Below are 19,275 nucleotides of genomic sequence, written 5' to 3'. Positions count from 1 at the left end.
AAATCTAAGCCAGAGTCTCAAATTTGCTGTGAAATGAGCTGCTTCTGAGAGCCTTGGTATAGGAAAAGCTGCCTGACAAAGGCTGTGCAACTGGACAAAAGGCACAATCTTTTGCCCTCAGTTCCATTTGTAAAATGAGTACACTGAACTCATGATCTCTAAAGCCTCTTTAGTTCCAAAACCCTGTACTTTTGGATATTTCTTTTACCTAGTTTGAGTCAATGGAAAAGGAAATGACTCAGAAATGCATGGAGAAAAGTCTGAGGGTGACTCAGACTTTCTTAATCACAAAAGGCATGGGCGTTAATGTCAAACCAGGACTCATGAGCACTGAATGGTGCTAGGACCTTGCTTTGTATATTTGAGTAGGCGGTGTCTACATGGGGGGATTTTAGCAACATAAGTTGTCTCTGCCAAAAAAAATTCCCCCATAGGTCTGCTAATGTTTGAATTTCTACCACGGGAGTTTTATCTCCAGTTAACAATACAAATATTCTAGCACAGGTATCAGTTTGACGTTACTAATTGGGTTCGGGACTGTAAGGTAGGTAGCTGGCACTAGATCAAGAATGATGCTTATTGGGGGCCAGCCCCATGGCCGAGTGGTTAAGTTTGCACACCCCACTTTGGCAGCCCGGGGTTTGCCAGTTCAGATCCTGTGCGTGGACTTACTTATGTACTGCTCATCAAGCCATGCTGAGGTGGCATCCTACACAGAAGAACTAGAAGGACCTACAACTAGGATATACAACTGTGTACTGAGGGACTTTGGGGAGAAAAAAAAAAAAAAGAAGAAGATCGGCAACAGATGTTAGCTCAGGGCCATTCTTCCTCACCAAAAAAAAAAAAAAAAGCACATAAAACAGTGGGCTGGTGGTCAGCCACCTTTAAAAAAAAAAAAAAAGAATGATGCTTATTGATGGGTATGTAGTCCTAGCAGCTAATATGAATAATCTGAGAAAATCTGTGTACTGTATAAATTCTATTTAGTTCAGTATTTTCAATCTAAATATTATAATAAAGATTTATTAACTAAAAGTTCATATTTTGTATTAATCTCTAGCATCTATCCATGATAAATATATGTCAGAACAAGGTTCAAAAAATGTCTATCTAAATACACTAAGTGCCTCTGTCACTAAACTGTTTATACCAAAACTTTTCTTACCTGAAGGGGCCAATTTACCACAATGCGGTTACTGGTATTTAGTGCTCTCTTCCTGTCATCAAGAGACATTTTAATGTCTTACAGAAAAAGTCATCCTTGGTTGATAATCTGAGCACTTGGCCTTTGTCTGTTCTTAGTCATGTGGCTCATCGAAAAGTTTTCCAAAAGAGACCCAGCGTTGTCTGGAGAGTAACCTTCCAACATCATTCTCTCATTAGAGGTTTCATTTCCATGTTTATCCACTAATGCTGCCATTCAGAGACTGTTTAAAGAGATCAAACTCTTTTTTATTTTTATTTATTTATTTATTTATTTTAAAGATTTTATTTTTTCCTTTTTCTCCCCAAAGCCCGCCGGTACATAGTTGTATATTCTTAGTTGTGGGTCCTTCTAGTTGTGGCATGTGGGACGCTGCCTCAGCGTGGCTCGATGAGCAGTGCCATGTCTGCACCTAGGATTCGAACCAACGAAACACTGAGCCGCCGGCAGCGGAGCACGCAAACTTAACCACTTGGCCATGGGGCCAGCCCCAAACTCTTCTTTATTTTTAAAAAAATTTTAAAATTTTTTTGAGGAAGGTGGGCCCTGTACTAACATCTGCTGCCAATCTTTTTTTTCCCTTCTTCTCCCCAAAGCCCCCCAGTACATAGTTGTATATTCTAGTTGTGGGTCCTTCTGGCTCTGCTCTGTGGGACGCCAGCTCAGCATGGCCTGATGAGCAGTGCTAGGTCCACACTCAGAATTTGAAGTGGCGAAACCCCAGGCTGCTGAAGCGGAGTGCACAAACTTAACCACTTGGCCACAGGGTCAGCCCCAAGCTTTTTAATTTTTCCTGAATACTTATAGATTAATCATTCCTTCAACAAATATTTACTGAACACATATTATGTGTCAAACACCATTCTTTATGCTGGGGATATAACAAAGAACAGACAAAACCCTGGTAGGAGTTCAAGAAATACTTGTTCAATGAGTGGATGAAACACCCTCCTTCAGTTGTTTGCTTGTCTAGCTTACGTGTTCCTCTTTGTAATCACTGTTCAAACTACTGCTCCATTTTCTTTTCATAGAATGTCTCCTCAGAAGTAGAATGCTTAACCTACCACTTACCACCCTGAGAGTCTCTGGGCTCCATAACCCTCTGGGGCCTTCAGTCAAGACTGGTACCAAAGAACTTTTAAACCAAAGTTGGGAAACTTAAGCCTAATTCCTTGTACAATAGTTCTATAATCTTTGGACCCTGCCCAGATGCAGAACTCTCCTACTCACTTGTACTTTCGTCCCTGGTCCCCTCAAATGATGCCTCACACAGAAACTCTTTTTTCTTTTGAGGAAGGCTGGCCCTGAGCTAACATCCATCCCCATCGTCCTCTACTTTCTATGTGGGACGCCTACCACAGCATGGCTTGACAAGCGGTGCCACATCTGCACCCGGGATACGAAGCGGCGAACCTCGGCTGCCGAAGCGGAAGGTGGGCACTCAACCACTGCGCCACCGGGCCGGCCCCCATCACACAGAAACTCTTTAGAGAATTTCCCTCAACCCACTCATTCAAATTACACCTAGGTTTCCCCTAAGACACAGCTTTATTTGCAGCCCTCGAGGGTGGGTTTTTTCCCTCCTACATCAGAAAGTTGGGGAACTGAGACCCTCTTTGCTCCCTAGTGTCATTTTCAGGCCATTATTCTTCTAAAGATATTTGCATGCAACCTCTCCTGCTTTGGAGTTCATTCCACCAGGTTAAACTCTCCTTCATATTCCCGGTCACTCCTACACCAGGACTGGCACTTGGCTTCGTCTTCTCCACAGTCCTGCATAATTCTGGATTTAAACACCTTGATTTATTGATCCAACACGCCAAGCCCATAATTCTTTTTGGTTGTTGTTGCTTTCTAAGGTAGACACTTTAATTTTCCTTTAATATAAAAAAATACAGTTGGATTTAACATGATAACAGAACACCAAATAAATAAGCTACCTTCCTTGGCAGCTGGATGTGGGAACTCCCTTAGTTCTTTTACACTCCAATGACCTTTACCTATACACCCACTCCCACTGCCCTTGTCATTACATTGGAAGAATTCCAACTCTAAAATCTTAGACTCTAACATCATTCTGACTACCATGTCCTGAGCTTCCAGCTTAATCATTTCTTTGACTTCTAAATCATCTGCTCTTTGACCTTATTAAGACTTCTCTTGACCAGAGGTTATCATATCTTCCTTACCCTACCTTCTTTCCCAGTCTGGATCAGGTGGATTCCCTGAACTGTCTTTCACCAGCACCTTCAATCCCCTTGTTCCCTTCTCAGTCTACTTCATGTGTCTACAAATCATGATCCAGGACGTACACAACAATATATGTGACTTCTCTGCTCTTGTACTCAGGCAGTTGGATGTTGCTAGAGGAAAGAGTAGAAATATACGAGTTGGTACCATTCCAATGGATTACACATTCCAAGGATTAGGCATTCGTCGTTTCTAATCTGTTAGGCTCAACACTGCTCCCTAACCTTTTTCCTTAGTATTTTTTGTCTGCTCTCTTCCATTCCGCTCCTTTTCATCTTCTCTTCTAAACTATGGCTACTTTTGTTAAGGTCCCTGTCTAACTGCCACCTCCCTAACTCTCATCTAGCAACTTCACATCCTACGCCACTAAGAACATTACAGCTGGTGGACAAGGACTCCCACCAATTATCTGTGAGTTTACCCATTGTTATATCTTCACTTTGAGTTATACATCCTGATTGAGACCAATTTCTTACTAAGCTGGCTTCCCAACTAGACTAACCCCAGCACCTCACCTTGTACAGTGGCTGGCACATACTAAGTGCTTAATAAATGTCTGCTCAAGTGTTGTTTACTTAACCATATCCCCCTGAGCTCTTGTTCCCATCCCCTCTTTTTTCTTCAGAACCCTGCTTTTTTGGTTATCGTCATTCTCTATTGAGTTTCAACTTTTACTTGTTCCTTTCACTCAGTCAATAAATGTGACTAAATCATTCCCATACTAAAACAACAACAAAACCTTCCCCCACTACTCAGTTCTACAAGCAAGATTGAAGCTGATGTCAAAAAGACTACTAATTGCCGAATCAAATGGACACCCTTTGGTCCATTTTTTAACATTTTGTGATTTTTATTATTGTTTTTAGAATAAAAATTACCTCTAATTATCAAAGACATGCTCATTACCAAAATCTTGAAAAGTACAGAAGGTGGACACACACACCCCCTAAACCATAATTGTGACAGAGGTATCCATGATTTGGGCACATTTCTTTCCTGAAATTTTTGGGCACTTTTATTACCTGGGTGAGATAGTCTCATTTTCTACTTCATTTAACCACCGAAAGCATTTTACACGACTGACTGATCCAGTTCGTCCTTTAAACTGTTCTTGGGCACCACATCTTTCTGATTCTTCTATTTGTTGGGCCCTTTTCTCCATTCCCTTCAGATGTTAGCCTTCATCAGGGTCAGCTCTTCAGTCTTTCTGCTCTATATGCTTTCACTTCCAAAGCTTTACTAGTATGTATCAAAGTCCACAGAATCTCTATCTCCTATCTTGACTTCTTCTCTAACCTCTAGACTCATAAATCCAATAACTTACCGGTCATCTCTTCTTGGATGTCCTGTAGGCCCCTCTATCAACCCTTCTGCAAAACTGAACTCATTATCTTCCTTGTCAAACTTGCTCTTCCAGTTGTATTCTCTATCTGGGTTATGGCATCATTATTTACTCAGTTATCCAGGCCAGAAACCTGGGAATTTTTTATTAGAGTCTGGTCTCTTTCCAAGTCCCACATGCCACATCAAGTTCTCTTGACCGTACTTCTCATAAACCTCTTGAATCTGTCTACTCTTCTTCATCCCCACTACCATTACCTTCTTTAGTTCCTCATGATATCTAACCTACAGTACTGTAGCAACATAATAGTCTGTCATAATTCAACTAGCCCATGGTAATAGTTTACTAAATGGAGTGTCGTACAGTTTTCCACTTAGGTGTTTCATTGTTACTTCAAACTTATGCCACAAATTGAACTCATTATCTTCCTCTTCACAAAAGCCATAACTCCTTCTCAACTTTTCTGTCCCACTAATAGCATGTTTAATACATCAATTTTACCCTCTTCAATCTGTTCCCCACACTGCAGTCAGAAAGCTTATTCCAAAGAACTAACTTGATCATGTCATTCCCTTGCTCAACACCTTTAAACAGCAGCTTCTCACTGCCTTCAGCATCAAGTCCAAAGGGCTCTTTGTAATCTGACTCTTGTTTCCCTCCACCCATCTCTGGTTTTACCCCTTGCGTGCTATGCTACAGCCACTCGTTTCTTTTTGGATTCCAGAATGTAATACCTCTGCATGTTTTTACATACTGTTCCTTCCACCCGGAAGACTCCTTTCGCAGTCTAACCCCTTTATCTCAGTCCTACTACTCCAGCAGATTTCAGCTTAGAACATACTTTCTATGAAAGGATTTTCCTGACTGTTCTCCTACTTCCCCAAATTAGGTGACTGCCCCTACTCTGTGCTTCCAGAGCACTTTGGGTTTATCCCTATTTTAGCAGCGAATCCTTGTATTCTAATTGTCCATCTACCCATCTTTATTATCTCTCTCTCTAGTCTGGAAGCTCCTTGATGGCAGGAACTATCTCTTATGTGCTGCTGTAGTCCCTGCAGTAAGGGCTTTCCATGCCTTCTCTTGTTTAATCACCACAACAGTCCTTTATGGTAGGTACCACATCATTCCTATTTTACAAATAAGTAAATTAAAGCAAAGAAAGTTTAAGAAACCTGTCCTGAGTTATCAAAATATATCAAAATCAGGGTTTTAAAACCAGGCAGCTTGACATTCAAAGCAGTCCATCACTAAATTCATTACCTTTAAATCCCTTCTCCACACAATTTGGCAGTGACCTATTTAAAACATCTGACCAGGGGCCAGCCCGGTGGCGTAGTAGTTAAGACGCACACTCGGTGTCGGCAGCCCAAGGTTTGCCGGTTCGCATCTGGGGCATGGATCCCAGCACTGCTCATCAAACCATGCTGTGGTGGCATCCCACATAAAATGGAGGAAGACTGCCATAAATTTAGCTCCGCAACCATCTTCCACAAGCAAAATGAGGAGGATTAGCAACAGATGTTAGCTCAGGGCCAATCTTCCTCACAAAAAATAAAGATAAAAAAATAAATAAAACAGATCTGACCAGATCTCTTCTTTGTAATCCCCTCAGTGGTTCCCAGGCCTGCCTGCATGCCATATACTCTGTAATCTGGCTCCTGTCTGCCTTCCTTTCTAGCCTGGTCTCCAGTCACTCCCCAGCGCTGCTACTGCAGAACCACCAGATTCCTCACTGTCTCATCCTTCTCTAAGTGTTGGTCCCTCTACCAAAATGCCCTTTCTCATCTTACCTTTTTGGAGAAATCCTGTTCATCCTTCGGCACTTACTCCATGAAACTTTTCCTGACCACTCTTTTTCCCCATCCCTTTGCAGGCAGTGGAGTGAATCCTGCCTCCACTCTCAGAAGCTGTGTGACTTGCACACGTTACTGTTGTAGTTTCCTCATTTGTATAATGGCAATAGTAAGACTATCTACTTCACAGAATTGTTGTGAGGATTAAATGAATGATGTAAGTTAAGCACTTAGCGTGGGCCTTGACACATAGCAAGCACTCAAAATATTTAGTAATTATTATTAAATGCTCATCCCTATTCCTGTCACTAGGCCTCTACTGCTGCAAGTTGAACATTGTAATACAATTTCCTCATGCGTAGTTTCCCCCCCAGAGTGTAATCTCTTCAAAAGCAGCACTCAAGTATCACTCATCTTATGTTTTAGCACAGTGCCTAGCATACTGTGGGCATTTATTACGATATTTGACCTGGGGGGCCGGCTCTGTGGCCGAGTGGTTAAGTTGGCGTCCTCTGCTGCGGCGGCCCAGGGTTCGGATCCTGGGTGCGGACATGGCACTGCTCGTCAGGCCACGTTGAGGCAGCATCCCACATCCCACAACTAGAAGGACCTGCAACTAAGATATACAACTATGTACCGGGGGGGGGGGGGGGGGTGTTTGGGAAATAAAGCAGAAAAAAAAAAAAAAAGATTGGCAACAGTTGTTAGCCCAGGTGCCAATCTTTAAAAAAAAAAAAAGGGATATTTGACCTGGACTATTTAAATACTACTCAGTTTTTTTGTTTGTTTTTTTTTTGAAGATCAGCCCTGAGCTAACATCTGCTGCCAAGCCTCCTCTTTTTGCTGAGGAAGACTGGCCCTGAGCTAATATCTGTGCCCATCTTCCTCTACTTTCTATGTGGGACGCTTAGCACTGCATGGCCTGTCAAGCGGTGCCATGTCCGCACCCGGGATCCAAACCGGCGAAGCCCGGGCCGCCGAAGAACGTGCGCACTTAACTGCTGCGCCACCAGGACTGGCCCCAATACTACCCATCTGTCAAGGCCCAGTTCAATTTCCATTTCCTCTACTAATATTTACCCAATGATTCCAGCCTTTTGAATTTCCCCTTCTTAGAATTCTTTTACCACTGCCTAACTAATCATATGCTGTCCTGCATTATACGTAGAAGTTTCTCAGTGAGTCCTCAAGTTCTACCAGGGCAGACACCATCCCTTACGTTGTTTATCTGCCCAACAACAGTTAATATTTCTAATCACAAAGTCAGTGTTCACCAATTACTTGTGAATTAAAATATTGCTGCCCAAGCATGGGCGGCCTTAGCTTAGTAAGTCATCCATCTCTAAGAAAGTTTAGCTAACAGCTCATCTCCTGACTCTCCTTCCCTTAGCTCTTGGCACTCTGCTTAGAACTACACAAATTTGCTTTTATTTGTTTGCCATCGTTATGTCTTAGCTTCACGAGGGATGAGAGCCTCCCTTTCCTTGTTAACCTCCCTCAAGGCCCAGTAAAGGGCACTATACACGCGAGGGCTGCTCGTGTGGGTGCTGCTGGCTCGCTGTGGATAGATCCTCAATGGCAACTCCCTGAGCTATTTTTCTTTGCCTGCATTTTCCATGCCCAGGCCACATCAGCTTAAAATAAATGCTGCTGGACAATAATAATGGTGACTTCATTCCTGCCACTCTGCATATCAGATGGCTCAACTGAGAGGCTTGTCAGCACAATCATCACTCAGTCATGTTGGAGGAGTGGAAGAACCCTTGACTCCACTCTTTGGAATACAGATGTTAGAAAACATCCAGCTAAAATAATGGGCAGACTATCCGAAGCATTGCAGAATCCATCTGTCCTGGTTGCCTAGCCCTATAGTACAGGAGTGAAGGAGAAGGAATGGCAATTTTTAAACTGAAATAGAGATAGCCACAAACACTTCTTGGGACCTCAGGATTCCTAAGGCTACAGCTTAAAACAGGACCAGGGAAGTCAGGAATAATGGAAAAATCATATAAGGCCTAGATACTAACTCAAGCTCTTCAGTAAGCTAGCTTTGCCACCTTCTAAGTAGTTGAGTTCCATACCTCAACTTCCGTACCTGTATATTAAAATGAAATTGCCCTAGCTGAATGATCCCACATTCAGCCTCACTGACTCCATTCCCCAGCTATATCCATCTGGCAAACATAAACTAGGGACAACATGCTCAAAAAGAATTCATAGGATTGGTTTAAGGGGAACAGGATGAGGCTCACTAACCCCACCACAATAAACACTCTACTAATGTATTTTTTATATATATACACGCACACATGTAGATACATATATATGTATACACACACACACAAATTAGGATCCATCTCCATTTGAGTTTGTATCTTTTGAAGTGTATGAATTTTTTCATGTATTTTTTTCTAGCTAGACAATAAACCTCACAAAGATAGGGGATGCCTTTCTTTAACGTATCTCCATACCACCTGGCTCGCTCAGTGTCTAGCATGCTGTTCAGAAAGGCTGAGGGTTAGGAGGCATCAAAATCCCCTGGCTAAATCAGGAGAGAGCAAGTCAGTAACATTCTGAGTAGTTGAAAACTTATTTGGAAAGCTTCTGATTAAGGAGACAGAATGAGTTAGATACTGAGAACAATATTTCTTCTCCTGTTCAGGAGTACCCTTCCCCTCAATATGATGGAGATTTCTCTGGAATATCTATGTCTCCTGGACCTTGTTTATCTTCCTTGATGCATATTCATTTGAGAGGCCAATCACATTTGGGAAAATACCATGATAAACTCTCCTAATGAAACTTGGGCAAAATGGGCAAATAGTTTCGATCTACCAAGTGTGAATGTTGGGGTGGGTAGGGGGGAGACAAGTGTGAGTTTATTTCTCCTTTGGTAACATTTCTTTTGTATATTACATTTACAAGGAGTTTTTAACTTCTTTCAGTGGCAGGGTTCCAGTGGTGGTTGGGACATCATAAGGAAAGAAGTCACTCTGCCTCCTGCTGGCCACAAACAGAAAGGCTTGAGTTCCTTTTGGCTTATTACCAGAGGTCACATTTCTCCTTCCCAGACATGAGAACTTGTGAAGGAATGGAAGACTAAAAGGGAGAGGGAAGAGTGAGCTTCCTTTTTTGCTTAGCCTGGACTAAGCTTTAGGTGGCAATAAACCATTCACATCAAATACCTCAAATCCCTCATTTTGTGAGCCAAAACCTGAGGTTGCTGCATCTCCTGCATTAGCTACCAAAACACAGGGATGTACAGGAGTCAGGAAAACCCTGGTCTGTACGCCAACGTCCCTGCTCCCTTTCCCTGAGTGACGGAAAAGGCGAGCTCAGCTATTACCCATATTAAGGGCTCCTATTCCTTAGAAACTCAGGGCCCCACACCAGCTTCTCCCCTGAATGGTGTCTTCAGTCTTATTTTCCTCCCTTTCCCCAAACCCCAATAAAACACACCAACTGCTTCAGAGTATTTCTGGGTTGGGTTTTTTTTGTGGGTCTTCTTTTCTTTTTTATTTCAAATACTGAAAAAGTCCCCTGGGCTCTGTGGGGCTCCCCACACTCATGGCCCCTTCTCCCCACACTCACTGCCCTTCTCCCCACAGCAAATCTATTTCAAGGACAGCACTTTTTTTTTTTTAATGAACAATTAACATTAATTGAGTTCTTAGGTTGCTCTGCAGAACTAGAGGAGCTGTTTGCATCTGTCACATTTAGATGGACAGTTTCTTTTATCTCACACCAGATCCCCAGCCACATCCAAGCAAACAAGGCATTTTTCTACAGAGCTGAATTAGAACCCCTCATCTGTAGTCTGCTCCACTTCTTCCCCCTCACACCCACCTCACACCAGCCACATGGTTAAGGAGGAGGATAGTCAGGAATGTTTTTATCAACTCCAAGCCTGCATTCATATTCCCCCAAATCTCCCACCCCACCCTCTCAAACCCCCACCCCCACCCCCAGAATTTCACTGAGATTTCTCCCAACAGTTATTTGGAAAAAAAGAAAAACAAAAAAGGTTCAAAGTCTTGGTGCTCAGCCCAAGGGGCTCCATGCGCTGGGACACCGACGGGCAGGGGCTTCTGCCTCTCCAGCCCGCGCCCAAGCCACCTCCTGACCCCTGGCTGCAAAGGCAGGGAGAGGCAGGAGCCAGCAAAGGACCCAGGGGGGCAGCGTCTCAGGATCTGGCGGAGCCCCGGGCAGCATCATTCAACTTGGCCACTGCAGACGAACACAGAAGAAAAAGAAAACACTGTCAAGTAATAACGGAAAAACCCCTCAGTTCCATCCCAGTCTCCCCATCAGTCTTCACACTTAACCATTCAATCATTAGGCTACCTGGAATACACCTCAGCCCTATCTATAGAGTTGTTAAAAAAAAAAAAAAAAAAAAAAGAGAATTTCAGTCTTTTGCTATCCACACAACAAAATGCTCTCTGTCTTTTTGGAGATATCCATGAAAAAAGGACAGAAAAACAATTCTTTAGACAAGATCAAAATAACTGGAGGTTTCCAGGGGTGTAAGCTACCTGGCTCAGAGCAGGCTGAGTTACAGAGGCCTGCCCACAGCTCCTTGCAGCAGTGGAAACTGACTGGGGGCACACAGTGATGAGGTGGTGACTGTGTGGAGGCCAGGGCCAGACAACACACATGTTGTTCTGAGTGGCTTGAATAACCTTGGTTTAATCAAGGCGATTTGGATTCTGAAATGACTCTTATTTGCCATGGAAGCTATGTACTTCATGCTGTGGAAATAGATGGCAAATACAGAATTTAGCTTGTTTCTTTGTTTGCTTAGCCTTGAAGAGGACCAGGTGGAGAAAGAGTGAGACCAACAGTTTTTCTGATTTCCCTATTTCTTCTATTCCTTCCTAAAAACCAGACTCATTGTGACCTCAGTCTTCAGGATTCAAATGGACCAACAGAGAACGCAGCTCAGACAGAAAAGAAAAAAGTACAAAATTCAAGAAGATCGGAGATGAAGAAAAGGTACAAAATTATATATATATTTATATATATAATAACATGACATATCTATGTACAACACAGCTGGGACAGTTGAGGAAACTATACAAGGATGTTCGGCATTTTCCCCTTCCCACATGGACTTTAGACTAAGGAAGACAGCATGAGGAAATGGAGCAAGAAACACAAATTATATACAATTACAAGGGACAGTCAGGGAGTGTGGGGCCAGGGAATCCGGGGATCCTGCTCTCTCCATTCCTTCCTCACCAACATTTTCCTATCCAATCTGAACGACAGGCTGAGAGTGAATGGCCAGTCAGGAAAGAAGTATATAAGCACCCCATCTCTCCACATGCGCACCAGCAAGTTCATCAGTCATTCTCATCGCGCCAAGTGTTTGACCTCTCAGAATTTCTGAGGTGAGAGGACAAGAGAGGATTACATACTCTTCTTCCCCTGAACAGTTCTCCCCCTGGCCCTTTCTGTCGTAACTAGCAAGCTGCATTCAGTAAAATTCAGGCCTGCCTAATGATAACTCAATTGAAGATGCTGGCCACCTGCAACCCCTTCCGTCCACCTGTTGACGAATCAGCATTGCTACTTCTCATCACACAGGGGCTGGGTTACAGTGCTCTGGGAAGGCAGAGATTTCTCAGTGTTCCTTTTCTCTCTCCCTAACTCCCCTCCCCAGCTTCCTCCAAGGTGAATCATCTCCTAAGAACCTGCTGCTCCAGCCCTGCAGTAGTGCTAAGCCCTGGAGACTAGCTCAGTTCATCCATTTCCCTCTTGTCTCCCTAACAATGCGCCTGGCATTGGATTACAGCTGAAATGTGGGACTCCACGTGTGCATGACTGAGCATGTTTCCTCAGGCCTACAGCTCAGCTGCCAGAGCAGCTTTTAGCAGCGAAGGCCCAGATTGTAGGCCAGGAAAGTGGGCGGGAGCAGAAGCAAGAAGCTTCTATAGCCAGTTTCTTAAAATTCTTTTTCGTGATCCTCAAAATCATGATACTTCTAAGGCCCTCTTGCCTGAATTTATAAGCCCCAAATCTCAACTTCGTCTCTCCCCATGTAGTCTTCAAACGGTTCCCCTCTGTAGGCACACCCATGGGCCTTCCTCACTTTTAGATTTACAATGAATAGCACAGAGTTTTTCAGTTGGCAGTTATTGGACTTAAAAACCAATCAATCTTATCTGTATTCAACTCTATTTTACAAATGAGGAAACAAATCCAGAGAGGTTAAATGACTTGACCAAGGTTACACATCAGTTCTGTAAAGACTGAGTACAACTAGAACCCAGTTATCTTGACTCCTAAACCAGTGCTCTTTCCACCATCTCATGATACGTTCAAAAGCAACATGCTGGAAGAGAGAGAGAAGGTGCCCATTTTATGTGGATAATGGTCTCCAATCTATTTACATTATTTAAGAGCCAGGGCAAACTGTAAGAGACACTGACTGAGTAAGGGAGGTTAAGTGAGCATTATAATTTAGGCAAGCAAATCAGTTTTTCTTTTTTGAGGATTCTCTAAACCTGCCATAATGGAAACATGAAGCAATGGCAGCCTAAGGGACACAACACTTAGAAGCACAGAAAACAGATCTCATTCAATCTACCTTTCCCAACTCTGTCAAGTTACCCTCGGGATGTTAAATCTGCTGTAGTATTCCCAAGGCTTAGCCTAACTAATTTGGGGATAGTCTCTTTCAAAAGGAGAAATCACATCTCCCCAGTTTCTCATACAAAAGAAAAAAACAGTTTGCAGCATTATCCAATCCTAGTCTCCTATTTCTGGACCCCTACCTGGGCTACAGTGAGGGTGTGGAAATCTTAATTAAACCAGAGAAATGAACTCAAGAGCCCCTCTTCAACTTGCACTGCCTTCTCAGCAGCCCCCAGCAGAATCACAGTCATTTCTGGCTAGCAAGCTGAGAAGATCTAACTAGGTGCCCATTCTATCCCTGCCTATGATATACAAAAGTCCAGTGAGTGAGTAAGGGGAGGAGAAGGGGGGCCCAGGTTACCCCGCAAGCTTGCTGGTGACGAGCGAGGACTTTCTCTGGGGCAGATCCTGTGGGGTGGGGATGTGGTCACCAGTCACCAGGTTCTTGTCTGGTCCTGCGCTTGGCAGCTGCTTATTCTTCATCTTGGCTTTGGCCATGTTGTAGTCTCCTGAGTCAAAGTACTTTTGCTAAGAGACAAGAGAGAGGCTTAGGTGAGTGAGGAGCTCTGGCCTTCCTCAAAAGCAAGGAGACTCACATCCATTACAAACTCCTATGTACACTCGGGTCTTTCAAAGCTTCTTTGATTAACCTCATGCATACATAACTTAGCATTAATCACATTTACTTTATGTCTTCTCCCCAATGCATTCTGGCTTTTTCAGGAATGTGAGCAATTTCCTAGCTGGAGTATAGATTTTTTGGAGTTAAGAGATAGCCCCTACATCCTTTGTAGCCCCATTAGTAAAGGATGGTTCAAACAAATTACTGACTTTATTCATAAAGGCTTACTGAGGACCTATTAGCCTCCAATGGGCTTGGTGCTGGGGAAACGGAAATAAGACATAATGGTCAATCTGGGGCTATCATAGCAATCAGCAGGAGATCAACCTCAAGCCAACAACCTCAAAATTAAAATTCATTCTCTCAGACCATGAATAGAAACTGGGCTTGTTCGTGAGGAAAATGTACTTTCCCTCGGACTCCCACCACTCCCACACATGTTCCATGGCTGTGACAGCCTGCCCACGCCTGCGTTGCCTACAGCAAGGTAAGCTGCAAATCAGCATCACATCATCCTCTGTGACTAAGACTCAATAACTAGGATTCTCCACAGGGATCTCCTGCTCTCTCCATTTCATCCACACAGAGGACCACACTCCAGTTTAATGAATTTACAATCCCTCAGTCAGCTTTAGGTACCTCTGGGGACTTCTGAAATGATGCATGCCCAAATTTAGCTCTAATCCTAAAAGTGCAGTCCTGGAACTCTCACTATCCAAAGAGGCAAATGCCTGGGGGCAGTCAGCATACCAGTCTCTAACACCCTTCCCTCATTCCTCCAACTCCTCATACCCAAATGCCCTGACATAAAGCCTTAATTTCCTATATGGAAAATCAGAACATAACTGATACCATATCAGGGACTTACAATAACTTGCCTTGCTCTTTATAAGTTTCTAATTCCTTTCTACCACTGCCCAACAACAAAACCTCTAGATCAGTCTTCAGTAGAATCTCTACAGATCTCAACCCTAAAGCCCCCCTTTAGCTCCAAAGTCAGAGGGTAAGATCGTGCTCCATACCCCTTTCTGGAGTCTCTTCATGAGGAAGTCGGAGCCTCCAGGCTTTTGTCCTAGGCTTGGATATTTGGCCTTTAGCTTTGCCTCCTCAGCTCTCTCAGGGAGAATACCTTCTTTCTCCTGCGTGTCCTGGAGGAAACAAATGGGCCAATAAAATTAAAGACTGAGAAGCAACTGCTTCTAATATCTGATAACCTTTATACTATCAACTTTTCCTGGAGATCTACCCACTTGCAAACACGCTATCTCCACTCTGCTCTTAAATAAAGCTAGACCTTTGTTCAAATCCTTAAAGCTCAAGATGACTGTACTGTGAGAAGAAAAAGACCAGCTGCTTCTCACACTATGCCCTGGGAACCACCTCCGTGACCTGCGAGCACTAGGTTTAATACCTAAACACAATGCTTTAATCACGGAGTGAGCCACTGCTCACTCAGCACAGAAGACAGAAAGCTAACAGGGCTTCTGGTGATACAAGATGAGTAGGAAAGTTCCCTGGCTGTCCCTAACACACAGTACAGGTTGAATGGGAAATAAAGGGGATAATTCTGCTGAGACGTTCCCTCATTGTTCCAAGTCTAACACAGTTATCTGATAAGTCCGTGGAGGAGGCTATGTGGCCTTTTCCAGAAATCTCCACCTTAATAGAACAGCATTGCTTCAGCATTTCCATAAACATTGTGGTAGGAAGGTGACAGGTAAACAGAAATGAAAATAACACTGTTTTCAACCTCAGGAAAACAAAGATACAGTAGGTTAACTAGTATTTACCCACCAGTTTTTGCCAAAAAATCAACACTTTCCCTAATGGGGCAAGCGATGGAAGTTTGGGGAACGTGCCAAGAACTCAATTAGCTTGCAGAGGCTCTCTTGTTGCGACTTTCTTCTTGCCTTTTGTGGGCCCCGCCGCCCTCTTCTTTAATGACTCTCTAAAAGGGCCTAAAGCCAATTTGTGGCTCCTTATTTAGCGGAATCATATTCCCTTCCCTTGAAAATCCGGCACAAATTAACACCAGGTGTATTTCACGAACCTCTGAGCCCAATACCAAACGTTCTAAGTCAAATACAAACCCCAGAGGAGGTTTATCTGGAGTGTTTTCATCACAGAATTGCGGGTGAACTAAGTCTCACTACCTTGGAAGTCTGGGGGGAATAGGGCGGCGTCTTTCTTGTCACGACTCTCTCGGCGTCTTTTCTAGGTTAAATCTCCATTATTCTGTACGGAACTCCAGTCTTCAACCTTGTTCGGTCCTCATCGAAGGTGGGCAACAGACCGTCCCCAACCATCAAAATAGGTCTCTAGAGAAAGTTGCCGCCTTAAACCAGCTACGATAATAATTACTCTTCTCCCTTCCCCCACCGCTGGTCCTTTTTAAACGTCTTTACCTCGAACTGTTTCTTTCTGAGGACTTAGGATGCCGCCGCAGCCTGGGTGTGGGGTCTTTTACCGCTACTAACCAATAACACTCCGCAACCCGGGACCACCAGACCCCTTTCATTCACCCAGTCTTTCCAAACACCCGCCCCGCGCCCGAGCTCGGCCAATTATAGCACAGGTTTAACAAGTTGAGCCGTAGGCTTATTGGCCAATCAGAAAGGGTACACAACCGACTGACAATCGACCCAACCAACCAGTGCCAAAGCAGCAAGCCGCGCTGAGGCTCACCCTGCGTGACGCAAGAAGCGGCCAACCCCTGCAGAGCCTGAGACCATGGCGACCAATCCGCACTGGTGGGAGACCGTCTCCCGCCTCATCACGGTCGCCCCCGGCTCGCCCGCCCGCACCCCCTCCGTTTCACCTGCTTCTCCTCGCCGGTCTCCTCCGCAGGGTTCTCCTCTTCTTGCTTCTGGGACATGGCGGGACCGGGATTGTGGAGTGTAGGGGGCCCGGGAAGTCAACCGGAGAAGGGGAGGGGGAGGGGAAACGGGGACAACCTGCGCTGCTGCTTCGCCTCCTGTCACTAGGACTGCTCAGTCAAAATGGCGGCCCTTGCCTGTGACGTTGCGACCGCCCCTTCGTATGGGAGCCAACAGGAAGAGGGTAGATGGGGCAATGACGTAACGATCTACCAATAGTCACTGGCTAAAGGTGGGTTTTTGTGGAGGCGACGGGCAAGCTGGAACACCAATCTGGAAAGAGAATGAGCCACAAGGACCAATTGGAAGCCCGTGGGGGATGTTACGGGGCGGTGCTGTTAGCTTGTGGGGTTTTGCTCCTTTGGTGGGATGAGACTTCTTTCAATTCCACCACCCCGCCCCCGGGATGCTTTGCTGAGCTTCAAACTGGAGAGCGAAAGGATGGAAACGTGTTTTTTTTCAGGTGGAAAGGATTAAGCTTTGCGCAGTGTTAGCAGAAAATTATCAATCTCCGGAAAATAATTTGGAGGTCGGAGTGGACTTTAAAGCAGTACTCAACACTATTCCTATGTGTAATTTGGTGTGTGGAATGGAGAGACTGAGTCCCCAACCAGAGTCGTGCAGAACACAGGCGGCCTATGTTCCAAAATTTAACTCTTACGTACAGTTTTATTCTTGTTCAGGCTCATCCCATGAAGACCAAGCTCCAAGCACAGTTCTAGGTACATGGTTAACATTTAGTAACTATAGTTAACGCTATGTAGTTAACCTATCCTGAGTCACAGTTCAACAATATTTCTTGAGCGTCTGTTTGTAGATGGTACTGTATTAGTTTTACAGAGGATACATATACAGTAAAGACGTCTCTGCCTTGGAAAGCTTAGTTTAGTGGGCATGTGAAGAGGGTTTTCACAGTGTGCCAGGTGTACCCTAAATCCCCAAGATTAAATAGATACATCTTGCTGGAGTGTTAGTCAAAAAGCATGGCACTTTTATATTAAAAACAGTCTATTAATGGTAACACTGAAAAATTCATATTAAAATTTAATTTTCCGAGTAACTTCTTGTGACAAATAGCCTTGGGGATATCTGTTCATTTTTCTGTATAATTAGATGCACTTCTAATGGAAAAGTTTGAGAAGCACTGGAATACGTAGATTATTCTCATACAAGGCAAAATCTGGTAAGCACTGAAATAAAAGTGTTATTAAAATGCTATGGGGTTCAAAGAAAGGCTCATATTCAGTTTAGGGATAAAAAAAAAGACTTCATGACTGAGGTGGTATTTGAAATAAACTTGAAAGAATTAACAAGTTTATCAGGTAAAGATGAAGGAAGGAAGGATATTTAAGGTGATGAACACAGCATGAAGGCTAGAAAAACAGAACTGAGTCCAGAACATGGAGGGCTTTGAATGCCAGGATAAGGAATTTGTGAATAATTTAGTAATCCATGAAAGACATTTAAGCTTTTTAGACCGGAGAGTGGCAGATCAGAACAGCTCTTTAGGAATATTAATCTGGTGGTAATGAATAAAGATAATTCAGAATTCCAAGCAGAAAGATACTAGAGGTGGGCAGTCTAGCCAGGAGTCCACTGCTATACTCTAGGTGGGAGATAAATAGGACTTAAACTAGAAATGTGGTAGTTTAGAATACAAAACAGTGAACGTAATTGAGAGAGTCTGTCGCAATGGAATCTACTCAATTAGCAGCTGATTGAGTATAGGCAATGAGGAGGCTGTGCCTCAAGTCGACTCTATATAGAAGCAATACATTCAAGAAGGGGACTCAATTTGCAAATGGAATTGGAAGCAGACAGAAAATGAGGTGTTCAATTTTGAAAACATTGACTTTTTAAAAGCCAGTGAGCTATGTGGTGGAGATATCCAGTCACTAAAGACTTAAGATAAATGACCTCTGAGATCTCCATATCTGAAATTTTAGGGTTCTAGGAAATATAGATCTGGAGTTTGAGAGAAAAGTAGAATCTGAATAAAATGAATAAAATTTGGGCTTCTTTAAATAAATATAAATAAAATTGTGGAAGTAGATGGGATCACTGAAGGAGAAAGTTAAAAAGAAAAATAGGTCCCAGGGCAATAACCTGGGGAAAAGTCGGCAAGGGACGCAGAGACAAATGATCAGAGTGGTAAGGAGAAGAACCAGAAGAAGTGACAGAGAAGTTAAAGATGGAGGGGATAAAAGCTAATTGCAAGGGGTTGAAGAGTGACGAGGTGGTAGCAATATTCAGTGAAGCAAAGAAAGGAATTAGGGCAATTACCAGCAAATTTTCTTTTCTGGAGGGTAGGCAAGACTCAAGCATGTTTTTAGAAAAGGGGAAGAGGCTAATTAAGAAAAATTTAAAATGTAATGATCTACTTTAAAGAAGAGATCATGAAAGAATTAAAGTCTCAGAGGAAATCATTAGTTCAAGAAGGAGAGAGGTAGACAGGACTTTGGCAACTGTAAATGGAGAGTGGGAGGGGAATGTACAGAGAGATTTTGAAGTGGCTAAATGTTTAGGGAAGTCACATTGAATGGACT

General features: G+C 43.6%; 1 protein-coding gene and 1 long non-coding RNA gene across 2 annotated transcripts; both read right to left on the bottom strand.

Annotated features, from left to right (window-relative positions):
• Positions 1–1,451: 1,451 nt before the first annotated feature.
• Positions 1,452–3,570, bottom strand: LOC139081436 (uncharacterized). Its single transcript, XR_011536539.1, has 2 exons — positions 3,402–3,570; positions 1,452–1,619 (listed from the first exon to the last, which is right to left on the bottom strand). It is a non-coding gene; the product is annotated as an uncharacterized lncRNA (long non-coding RNA).
• A 6,497-nt stretch (positions 3,571–10,067) lies between these two features.
• Positions 10,068–16,894, bottom strand: ENSA (endosulfine alpha). The gene is made up of 4 exons (XM_008514924.2): positions 16,672–16,894; positions 14,876–15,001; positions 13,593–13,759; positions 10,068–10,819 (listed from the first exon to the last, which is right to left on the bottom strand). The coding sequence occupies exons 1-4, from the start codon at positions 16,726–16,728 to the stop codon at positions 10,804–10,806; spliced, it is 366 nt and encodes a 121-aa protein (XP_008513146.1). The 5' UTR covers positions 16,729–16,894; the 3' UTR covers positions 10,068–10,803.
• Positions 16,895–19,275: the final 2,381 nt, after the last annotated feature.

This window comes from Equus przewalskii, unplaced genomic scaffold (genome assembly GCF_037783145.1).
Source record: "Equus przewalskii isolate Varuska unplaced genomic scaffold, EquPr2 ChrUn-10, whole genome shotgun sequence".
NCBI classification, from domain to species: domain Eukaryota; kingdom Metazoa; phylum Chordata; class Mammalia; order Perissodactyla; family Equidae; genus Equus; species Equus przewalskii.
This window is presented reverse-complemented; position numbering and strand designations above follow the sequence as displayed.

Excerpts from the sequence above, each read along its gene's own strand:
- ENSA (XM_008514924.2), bottom strand. The coding sequence starts at position 16,728 with ATGTCCCAGAAGCAAGAAGAGGAGAACCCTGCGGAGGAGACCGGCGAG. Across the intron at positions 15,002-16,671 it reads AGACCGGCGAGGAGAAGCAG|GACACGCAGGAGAAAGAAGG; the intron begins GTGAAACGGAGG and ends TGTTTCCTCCAG. Across the intron at positions 13,760-14,875 it reads TGAAGAGACTCCAGAAAGGG|CAAAAGTACTTTGACTCAGG; the intron begins GTATGGAGCACG and ends CTTGTCTCTTAG.